At 44.1% G+C, this 11,570-nt stretch overlaps 3 protein-coding genes and 1 long non-coding RNA gene across 4 annotated transcripts in view; all 4 read right to left on the bottom strand.

Annotated features, from left to right (window-relative positions):
• The window catches only part of zgc:171844 (uncharacterized protein LOC100151763 homolog), a 10,126-nt gene extending 9,842 nt beyond the window's left edge, over window positions 1–284 (bottom strand). Inside the window, exon 1 of the mRNA XM_029650302.2 lies at window positions 189–284. Within this exon, the coding sequence (XP_029506162.1) occupies window positions 189–267 (79 nt within the window). The 5' untranslated portion in view covers window positions 268–284. The remainder of the gene's footprint in view (window positions 1–188) is intronic.
• A 1,934-nt stretch (window positions 285–2,218) lies between these two features.
• On the bottom strand, window positions 2,219–3,997 carry LOC115121257 (major facilitator superfamily domain-containing protein 6-like). Its single transcript, XM_029650319.2, is given in 1 exon segment — window positions 2,219–3,997. A coding segment is annotated over 1 exon segment (1,779 nt).
• Window positions 3,998–4,747: 750 nt separating this feature from the next.
• LOC135563656 (phosphoinositide 3-kinase regulatory subunit 6-like) lies at window positions 4,748–8,722 on the bottom strand. The gene is made up of 7 exons (XM_065006743.1): window positions 8,693–8,722; window positions 8,305–8,410; window positions 8,119–8,192; window positions 7,790–7,880; window positions 7,640–7,692; window positions 7,238–7,338; window positions 4,748–7,085 (listed from the first exon to the last, which is right to left on the bottom strand). The coding sequence occupies exons 1-7, from the start codon at window positions 8,720–8,722 to the stop codon at window positions 6,935–6,937; spliced, it is 606 nt and encodes a 201-aa protein (XP_064862815.1). The 3' UTR covers window positions 4,748–6,934.
• Window positions 8,723–11,062: 2,340 nt separating this feature from the next.
• On the bottom strand, window positions 11,063–11,570 carry LOC135563685 (uncharacterized). The gene is made up of 3 exons (XR_010460436.1): window positions 11,557–11,570; window positions 11,309–11,428; window positions 11,063–11,128 (listed from the first exon to the last, which is right to left on the bottom strand). It is a non-coding gene; the product is annotated as an uncharacterized LOC135563685 (long non-coding RNA).

The following is an 11,570-nucleotide window of genomic DNA, read 5'->3' as shown; positions in this document are numbered from 1 at the left end:
TGTAATGTAAATGATTTTTTGTAAAGAAAACAGTCTTAAACGTTAAGATTTCAGCACCACGTTCTATCAAACTCAATTTATCCTCATGCAAAACAAACTCAGAGTAGAATAGATAAAAAGGCAGCCCGCATATATACAACTTTCAATGCTATGTACTGTATATAATTAAGCATTTTTCAAAGGCTCACCCTTCTTATCAGCTTTTCCATCCAATTTGCTTCGTTCCAAAGACCCATATTGTTTGGAGGATTTTCGCTCCTTTTCCATTTCTTCGGTTTGAACGACTTCAGGCTTGATAATGATAAATCAGTAGCAGATAAATACCCGTAGCCTACTTTAGCCTATTTGAAAATGTAATTACACGGCGCAGCCTATTTATTTACGTGGCCATAAGGAAACACCATCACCACGTGGAGAATACATGTTGAACGTCGGCTGTGTATTTGCAGAATACAGTGTGATTTCAGCACCACGGACACAGCTCGAGTCAAATGACTGAAGTTGAACGCGAAGCGCCACCTTGTGACTTGCAAAGGTAAGGTTAGGAGGGGATCAATATTCACCCACCTCAAAAAAATGAAAGAATTAATAACATTCACAGCTTCCACCATTCATTTTCCATGCCGGATTGAGTTTATGCTGGAGCTGACATGATTTCATCCTGCAGGGCCCTTGAGGACTGACTGGTGAGGAGGGAGCAGATGCTGCTGTATTGGAAGCCTCATCGGTGTTCACTGAATGGGGCTGTCAGCCAGCTCTGTCTGGTCTGGAGAGAATGGGCTGGTAGCAGGTGCTGCCTCTGGCCAGTAGGTGGAAGCACTCCAAGCCCAGGGCAACATCACTTACCCTATAAACTGATCCAGCAGCTGTGTACAGACAGGGACTTCAGACTAAAGTCATCAGTAGAGAGCAGTATCCTATATGTCTACAGTACACAGACAGATAAAAAATATAAACGAGTTCAGTCAATTTCATGAGGTGACATGTCACCCCCCCCCATTTTTAAAAATCTCTGGCTGATAAGGTCAGGATAGTGCGTGAGTAAGTCAACAGAATGAGGTGGACGTGAACATTTTCTGATGTTTGACACTATGCTGTTGTGAGGTATTGACATATACTGTCCACTGCATTGACTTACAATGTATCAATAAACATCAGATAAACAAAATGTATTGTAATGCCAGTCATCAATATTTGAGAATGTCTTCAAGGTACAATAATACTCATCTTTTTATCGATATACTACTAGTCATTGGACATGTATATCAACCACTGTATGTAATGTACTGTTATATCCACTCCAAGCACTGTAAATTAGACAAAGGTTTCAGGGAGAGGTGCTAAACTATATTAGTGTCTCTGGCGGATATACTGAAATAACAGTCAGGTCAAAATGGGCCAAGTCACCTGTGGCAAGTTTGGCAAACATCCTTTGAAATACAGGTTTAGCAAACACCATCTAACCTACAAGTGCAGCAACCAACCACAGATAGCTTCTAATACTTCCCCCACACAAGAGGCACTTCATGTTTAGTTGGGAAACTGACCCAAGGGGTGAGTTCTACTACAGTTGAACAATACATAACATTTTCACAGTGGACTCAAGACAGTAAGTATCATTGTCATGTGAGAGCAGGCTAAACCACACATACAGGAGGAGTCTGTTAGTCCAGGGGTTTGTCTCGCCCAAAGACCACACCTGCACTCAAGAGGCCTTATGTTACAGACACTAAAGCTGCCTAATGTGGACCGTAGTAACACTCATAAGCACTCGCACAGTCACCTGCCCACGCCTAATTCTTCTCCGTTATTTGCTATCCAGAGTTTCTTGATAACTTATGCAAATGACAGTTTATCATCACTCTGCATTCACAGTGGGTCTACCTCCAGTGCAATAGTGAGGCCTGCAGTCCATGTGTTTAGTTTAACTGAAGAAGGCTAAACGCCTTCTGGGCAGGTGGGGAATGCTAGAGCATTAGCACTAAATGAATAAAGCTGCAGTAAAGATAATTAAAAAGCAATACTGAGTTTTCAATTAAACCAGCCTGCAACAGATTCACTAAGCAGTTTGTGGAGCAGCAAGAAGGCAGACTAAGTGAAGAGTGACATGTCCATAAGTGGTGGTGGAATCCTCCAGGAGCAGAATTTATACTGTCATCCTTCCATCATGTTGCATATTGTACCTTAGGTCTAATGATTTATACTCCAACCCATGTTGTTATTGCTCGTCATCCTCCATGGCTTTCTCCAGCCAGTCTGTCTCCTGCTCCGACTCTGATTCGCTCACTTCACTGGTGTCAGCAGCGAGGAGGCGGGAGTAGTTGATCCTGCGTTGGCGTGGGGCTTTCCACTGGAGCAGGGGTAGAAACAGGCACCACAGGAGCAGCATCACCGCTACCCCTCTGAATAGCACATATACCCCAAACCTGTGGACAACACACCCCCCGGCCATGCTGCCCAGCCCTGCCCCCAGGTCCAGAGAGAGGGCCTGGTAGACCCTCCTCACGCTCCTCTCTGTGCCCGGCGTGGTCACGTCCTCGCACTGGACTTGCACTGCCCACCAGAGGGAGCCACTGCTGAAGCAGCTCAGCACCTGGACAGGTATTGCAGCCCATGGGCCCCACAGGAAGGAGTAGTAGAGGCACTACAGGGCCAGGCAGGCCGTCCCCACCAGCAGCACCCTGCCTGGGCTCAGGAGCTTCGACACCCGACCACTCAGCAGAGGGAAGGCGGCCCGGGAGAGCAACGCTACGGCTAAAGAGAGGCCCATGTGCAGCTCGCTGCTCCCATAGTCCTGCATCTGCCACAGCAGTAAGTCATCCACCGCAGACCCCGCCAGCCCTATTAGGAAGGCAGTGGCAGCACACAGCAGGGCACGGAGGTCCCCTCGCACCAGCTGTAAAGCTTTAAAGAGCCCAGTGGAGCGACTACGTTTCTTGTTTAGGTAGAGGGGCAAGAAGGCCACCACAGGCACGGCCAGTGTTGTCACAGCTGCATAGGAGTAGAAGTGGACAGCTTCCCTGGGTGTGTGTGAGCCAATGAGGCAGTCCAGGTGGCTCACCAGCAGTCCTGCACCACTCACCCCACACACAGCCCCAAGCAACCCCCACACTCCTGTACTACTATAGCGATCAGACGCATCCACAAAATCTAAATACTCATAGAGCCCATCGTCCACTGTCCATTCCAGAGGGGCGGCCATCAGCTCCCATATCGACACCACGATGAGGAGCATGAAGAAGAGCTGGTGCTGGACGTCCATAACTTTGAGGCTGTCCAGGAACTCGAAGCGGGCCTCATCCTTCTCCCTCTGCTTCTCCTTTTCTGCTGACCTGCTAACCCTCCTCACTGTGGGCGAAGTCTTGGAGGCACCGTGGTGGGACTCTAAGACATTTCTCTTCCCTCCTTTACTGTGGTTGGCCACAGATACATTCACGTGTGACCACTGAGAAATCACATTGTTGGAATGTTGCAGCTGAAGTGTGTAGGTTGTGGCTTTGCTCATTGAAACAGTGGAAGACACAGTGTCAATGGTTGTCTCTGTAGGTGAAGATTCATGTGTTGCTGACTGGGACACAATGGTAGTGTGGGTGGTAGACATTACACTGCCAACAACACGCACATAGTCACTCAGCTCTTCAGTGGGGCTCACACTGAGGTGAGAGATGTTGCAGTGACTGGTCAGCGTCTCGACGCCTGTGGATGGGATGAGCATGAGGATGAGGGCTGCCCCTGCTGAACAGACCATAGACCCTGTAATCACTGCCCTCCTCTTGTTGTAGTGTTTGGACAGAAAGCTGGCCAGAGGGCTCCAGACCAGGGAGATGAGATGCTTGGTGCTCATGAGAAGGCCCGTCATGGAGGGAGTGAGGCCCAGGTATCTGAGGTACAGGGTGAGGAAGGGGAGGATGCAGGCTCTGGCACAAGAATACAGGAAGTGGAAGGTGCTGGCGAGGGCTAGAGCACCCTTAATGTCGATCTGCTTGTTCCTCTTCATGGCTGCCAGCCAAGTGAATGGGCAAAAGTGGTGAGGGAATGAGCGCAATTCTCAAATTGAACAGTAATCTGCTCCGTCATGTTGTCTACTAGGCACATGTTGCATCACTCAGAAACAAACAACCAGGGTGTTTACAAACACTACAGGAACAAGATCATCCACTTTAATGATCGCACTTTTACTAATACTGTACAACTTTGTTCTAAAGCTGTATCCGTACCCATTGGATGTAGTGATCACAATATAGTGGCTATATCCAGGAAAGCTAAAGTCCCAAAAGCTGGGCCTAAAATAGCATATAAGAGATAATACAAAATATTTTGCTGTGACTTTAATGTGGATGATGCAAAAAATAATTTTTGGTCATATGGTTAATGACATTGCACTTGATGAATTTATGATACTGCTTCTTCCAATTATTGATAAACATGTCCCTGTTAATTAAGAAACTGACTGTTAGAACTGTTAAGGCTCCATGGATTGATGAAGAATTGAAAAACTGTATGGTTAAAAGAGATGAGGCTAAAGGAGTGGTTAATAAGTCTGGCTGCACATCTGACTGGCTGACTTACTGCAAACTGAGAAATTATGTGACTAAACGCATCAAAAAGAAGAATAAACTGTATTATGAAGCCAAGATCAATTATATTAAACATTTTGTAGGACTTCAAATGAAATGATGGGCAGAAAGACAAATTCAACCCCATCTTTCATTGAATCAGATGGCTTATTCAGCACAAAACCATTCGATGTTGGTAATTATTTTAATGATTACTTCATTGGCAAAGTGGGCAAACTTAGGCAGGAAATGCCAACAATGAACAGTGAGCCATCATATTCATGCATAAAAATAAAAAAATAATGAATGAAAAGCATTGGAAGTTTGAATTTTGTAAAGTTAGTGTGGGGGAGGTGGGGAAATAATTTTTATCGATCAATAATGACAAAACTCCTGGCAATAACAACTTAGATGGAAAGCTACTGAGGATGGTAGCTGACTCTATAGCCACTTTCATCTCTTTAATCTGAGCCTAGAGGAAATTCTTTGTCCTCAGGCTTGGAGGGAAGCCAAGGTCATTCAGATACCCAAGAGTGGTAAAGTGGCCTTTACTGGTTCTAACAGCAGACTTATAAACTTGCTACCAGCTCTTAGCAAACTGTTGGGGGGAAAATGGGTTTGACCAAATACAATGCTATTTCTCTGTAAACAAATTAACAACAGACAAGCAGCATGCTTATAGAGAAGGGCACTCAACATGTACTGCACTGACACAAATTACAGATGATTGGTTGAAAGAAATTAATAAGAAGATTGTGGGAGCTGTACTGCTAGATTTCAGTGCAGCCTTTGATATTATTGACCATAACCTGTTGTTGAAAAAAAACATATGTGTTATGGCTTTTCAACCTCTGCCATATTGTGGATTCAGAGCTATCTATCTAATATAACTCAAAGGGGTTTCTTTAATGGAAGCTTCTCTAATGTCAAATATGTAAAAGTGTGTTGTACCGCAGGGCAGCTCTCTAGGCTCTCCACTCTTTTCAATTTTTTACCAATGACCTGCCACTGGCATTAAGCAAAGCATGTGTGTCCATGCTGATGATTCAACCATATACACATCAGCAACCACAGCTAATGAAGTCACTGAAACAAAGAGCTGCAGTCTGTTGGGTGGCCAGTAATAAACTGTTGTTTAAAACTAAGAGCATTGTATTTGGTACAAATCATTCCCTAAGTTCTAAACCTCTGGTAATGAATGGTGTGGCTTTTGAACAAGTTGAGGAGACTAAATTACTTGGCGTCATCTTAGATTGTCAACTGTTATGGTCAAAACATATGGCCCAGAACAGAACGGCACGTCTTACTTATCATTGTAGTCAGAGTGTAATGACCAATGCTGGAGATGAGAAGCAGGTACGGGGAGTCAAACATTTAATCAGGAACAGTGTCAGCACACGGGTAAACAAAGACAAACAACAATTAATGCAGAAGCAGGGAACAGAGCGGGGAACCAGACAAATATAGGGAAGGTAATGACAGAGGTGATTGAGTCCAGGTGAATCCAAAAATCTCTGACGCGCATGACGGGGGAAAGGCAGGTGTGTGTAATGATGATGGCAGGAGTGTGCTTTGCTGGAGAGCCTGGCACCTTTGAGTGCCAGGGGGTAAGAGTGGGCGCAGGCGTGACACAGAGGGCTGATATAAAGGAGAGACCGACTGCATCACTTCTTCTTTTTATAAGAAACATTGTGTTGAAAATCCCAAATTGTTTGCATCGTCAATCTACACACAACTGACACACACACGTACCCCACCAGACATGCCACCAGGGGTCTTTTCACAGTCTCCAAACCCAGAACAAAATTGAGAAAGCGTACAGTATTATATTGAGCCATTATCTTATACTGCTCAAATAAACAGCAAACCTGGTTTAAAAAAAGCAGATAAAGTAACCCCTCACAGCACAACACCTCCCCCCTATTTCACCTAGATAGTTTGCGTGTATGTACTGATATGTAGGCTACGTGTGTATTCAAAAATGTTTTTTTATGTAGTTCTGTGCTTGAGCTGTTCTTGTCTATTAATATTCTGTATTATATCATGTTTCATGTTTTGAGTGGAACCCAGGAAAAGTAGCTGCTGCTTTTGCAACAGCTAATGGGGATCATAATAAAAAATATTTTAAAAATACATACAACAGCTCTTTTCATAAAATATATGTTAGAATTTTCAAACTAGATTTCATTGGGAAGGCAGATAAAACACTTTTTTAATCAAAATAAATCCCTTTCGCATGTCAAAACACAGAATCCTACTCATTACTCCACAGGCATAACCGATGTCACTTTTGTTTTGAGCTTACTTCGCCTTTGGCCAGAGGCTCACGCACCTGGCTCACGCCTGGGACAGAGCCCGGGTTAAATAATCAAATCCCCTCAGTGGTTGATGCCAGTGAAGGTGTTGATTGGCAGAGGCAGGATCTTGCACATGTATTTGCTCAGCCCCGCCTCCCTCTCCTCTCCCACACTGAACTTGGAACTTGTCTGGAGGCAATACCCTGGATCCAAACATGGAGAGATCTCAATGCTGTAGAGGAGTGTTAGTTACTTAGTTATTACAGTGTGAGCCCAGGGAAATTCTCTGTAAAAGACAACTAAATAACTACTGTATAACATTCATCAATAGTAGAGATGGTAGAGCATCATGGCATTATATTGCTGATGAGTATGATCTCTGACCTTTGCACATGTGTGTATTTCCTGCGACAGTCTTTGTCCAGACAGACAGTGAAGGTCTTATCCTCCAGGATTCTGATTTTAATGTTTTGGGTTCTGATCTCCTGTCAACACAGCATGGTCAAATTAAATATCCTGATAGGTTAGGAGCAAAAATCATTGTGGGATGTGACTCCAAACTGCAGTACTGTATGTCTACCCTCTTTGCATTTATGGGCTCAAATCAAACCTCTACTATTATATATAATTGCCTTAATCAATAATCTACTTTGGAGGTGAGACATGAGGATAAGATCAAGAAACCACATCTGGCAGTGTGTTGCCCGACTGACAGTTTTAGTACTTTCCATATGGTGTTACTGGGGTCTCAATGATTTATTATCATTCATTCAGAAATATCCTTACCGTGCAGCATCTTGGATTTGTACTGTCAAAATGGACAGTTAGGGAATCAAGACCTAGGGAAAGTAGGGATGACAAATTGTTGATTTGAGGTAATGAAACCAAGTTGCTATTAAGAACCGCTAGGTAGTTACTGCATGTTTTAATGCAAACCTTCTGTTTCATTAGGTGATATTGCACTGATGACCACTCCACATGTCATGACTGACATTCCCTGGACAACCTCTTGTTTGCTCAAGGAGACCTGCAGAAAGCATTTGAGACACAGACACATTTGGTACTGTAGTTAAGACATTATGCCATACGGATTTAAAGGATATCTAGATATTTCCATAGTTGTTACTTTTCATTTAAATGTGTACTACTTGTTCCAAAATTATTACAATGATACTGTGACTACAATAACCAAGCATGAACACATCCACTAACCACTAATCAAATACTCTATAACACACATAGGGAAGAAAGCCTTCAGAAAGTACCTTAGTGTAATTCATAGAAACCACCGCTCCACAGGTTCCATGTGTCTTCCTTGTTCGTCGCAGACTAGATCTCTCTGCAGAGAGACATTATGCAATCACCAACAGATTCAGTAACAGGACAATCTAGTTTCTGTCCCTGTCCTGACCACACGGTTCATGCTGCATTCACAGTTGTGACAACAGTACCTTGTTTTAGATTTTCTCTGAGTGTTTTAAACTCCGGGAACTCAGCATCCAGGTGGGACACAAACACCTCGTTCACAGGGCTGCCAGTCTGGCCAGAGACAGAGATCTAAAAACACAACAGGGCAACAAGAACAAGCTCAAATTAGGGAGAAATTGTGTTTTTTTTCTTCTTAATGATAACAAGTGGTTAAATTGAGCAGGAGCTACTCGAAGCAGGGCTCTTGCACCTTGGGTCACAGGGAAAGCCAAGCTCCAGCAATTTACAGGTCCAAAGAAGAAGGTAGGATAAAACGTATGATAAAAGAAGGTTAGGATAAAGGCTTGGGTACCCTAGGATGACAGCATCCCTAACCCTAGCTTCATGTCCACATCCTTGTTAAACCCTAACCCTCAACCACAACCCTAACCCTAGCTTCATGTCCACATCCTTGTTATACCCTAACCCTCAACCACAACCCTAACCCTAGCTTCATGTCCACATCCTTGTTAAACCTTAACCCTCAACCACAACCCTAACTCTAGCTTCATGTCCACATCCTTGTTAAACCCTAACCCTCAACCACAACACTAACCCTAGCTTCATGTCCACATCCTTGTTAAACCCTAACCCTCAACCACAACCCTAACCCTAGCTTCATGTCCACATCCTTGTTAAACCCTAACCCTCAACCCTAACTCTAGCTTCATGTCCACATCCTTGTTAAACCCTAACCCTCAACCACAACACTAACCCTAGCTTCATGTCCACATCCTTGTTAAACCCTAACCCTCAACCACAACCCTAACTCTAGCTTCATGTCCACATCCTTGTTAAACCCTAACCCTCAACCACAACACTAACCCTAGCTTCATGTCCACATCCTTGTTAAACCCTAACCCTCAACCACAACCCTAACTCTAGCTTCATGTCCACATCCTTGTTAAACCCTAACCCTCAACCACAACACTAACCCTAGCTTCATGTCCACATCCTTGTTAAACCCTAACCCTCAACCACAACACTAACCCTAGCTTCATGTCCACATCCTTGTTAAACCCTAACCCACAACCCTAACCCTAGCTTCATGTCACCATCCTTGTTAAACCCTAACCCTCAACCACAACCCTAACTCTAGCTTCATGTCCACATCCTTGTTAAACCCTAACCCTCAACCACAACCCTAACCCTAGCTTCATGTCCACATACTTGTTAAACCCTAACCCTCAACCACAACCTAACTATAGCTTCATGTCCACATACTTGTTAAACCCTAACTCTCAACCACAACCCTAACCCTAGCTTCATGTCCACATCCTTGTTAAACCCTAACCCTCAACCACAACCCTAACCCTAGCTTCATGTCCACATACTTGTTAAACCCTAACCCTCAACCACAACACTAACCCTAGCTTCATGTCCACATACTTGTTAAACCCTAACTCTCAACCACAACCCTAACCCTAGCTTCATGTCCACATCCTTGTTAAACCCTAACCTCAACCACAACCCTAACTCCTAGCTTCATGTCCACATACTTGTTAAACCCTAACCCTCAACCACAACCCTAACTCCTAGCTTCATGTCCACATACTTGTTAAACCCTAACCTCAACCACAACAACTAACCCTAGCTTCATGTCCACATACTTGTTAAACCCTAACCCTCAACCACAACTTAACCCTAGCTTCATGTCCACATACTTGTTAAACCTAACCCTCAACCACAACACTAACCCTAGCTTCATGTCCACATACTTGTTAAACCCTAACTCTCAACCACAACCCTAACCCTAGCTTCATGTCCACATCCTTGTTAAACCCTAACCCTCAACCACAACACTAACCCTAGCTTCATGTCCACATACTTGTTAAACCCTAACCCTCAACCACAACACTAACCCTAGCTTCATGTCCACATACTTGTTAAACCCTAACTCTCAACCACAACCCTAACCCTAGCTTCATGTCCACATCCTTGTTAAACCCTAACCCTCAACCACAACCCTAACCCTAGATTCATGTCCACATTCCAGTTCAACCCTTAACCTAGCCTCAACCCTTAACCTGGCCTCAACCCTAACCATAATGCTAGCTTCATGTCCACATCCCGGTTCAACCCTAAACCTAGCCTCAACCCTAACCATAATACTAGCTTCATGTCCACATCCCGGTTCAACCCTAAACCTAGCCTCAACCCTAACCATAATGCTAGCTTCATGTCCACATCTCGGTTCAACCCTAAACCTAGCCTCAACCCTAACCATAATGCTAGCTTCATGTCCACATCCCGGTTCAACCCTAAACCTAGCCTCAACCCTAACCATAATGCTAGCTTCATGTCCACATCCCGGTTCAACCCTAAACCTAGCCTCAACCCTAACCATAATGCTAGCTTCATGTCCACATCCCGGTTCAACCCTAAACCTAGCCTCAACGACAACCCGAAGCCTTACATCCACATTCTGATTCAACCCTAACCCTAGCCCCAACCACAAACTTAACCCTAGCTCTAGCTGTAACCCTAACTTCAACTCCCCCCTTCATCAAGTAGGGCTTTCCAACCTCCAAATTCCCAATTTAACCCCTGATGATAACCGTAATCATTATGTTATACTGGGCTATGAACTCTTCGGTATGAACTATTCATGGGCTGCCATATGTTTGTGTATCATCTTGCTGCTATCACACACGCACACACGTGACTATGACATGTGGATGTATCTCAGGGAGCTGACCCTTGGACAGAGAGATGTTTTGACAGGCTGTAGCCACAGTTGGCAAGGTAGTAGGAGAGGACGTCCACAAGGAAGTGGTTGGGTTCTGATGACCTGCTGTGCCTGGACTGCTGCAATGGCACATAGTAGACACAGTATTAGGTCTCACTGTGACATGACTGGATGTCTATTTCTCTCTTAAAATCCCTTTCTATTTAGGTAGCCTTGAACCCATTTGATGGATCTTTCTGGACAATCATGATCAGAATTAGATGACTTTATAAAACAATGCATGTATTAGTACTCATTACCGTTCCTGCCAGCTTTGGAATCATGGCTCCCAAACTGTTGATGTTGCTTTCGTACCAGGAATCGACCCTTCCTAAGAACGAGGCTAGAGACAACCTGTCTCCAACTTGTGATGTGCTTTCCTGAAAAAGAGAAAAGACTGGTTCCATAACCTAGCAAATCATACCGGTTACTGTACATATGCAGCATGAGATGGATGTTTATTTTACATGATTGGTATTATTGGATTTTGGAATGGATTATTGCTCACAGGTGAATTGACGA

This window comes from Oncorhynchus nerka, linkage group LG21 (assembly GCF_034236695.1).
Source record: "Oncorhynchus nerka isolate Pitt River linkage group LG21, Oner_Uvic_2.0, whole genome shotgun sequence".
NCBI classification, from domain to species: Eukaryota; Metazoa; Chordata; class Actinopteri; order Salmoniformes; family Salmonidae; genus Oncorhynchus; species Oncorhynchus nerka.
Note: the sequence above shows the minus strand (reverse complement) of the source record. Positions and strands in the feature narration are given on the sequence as shown.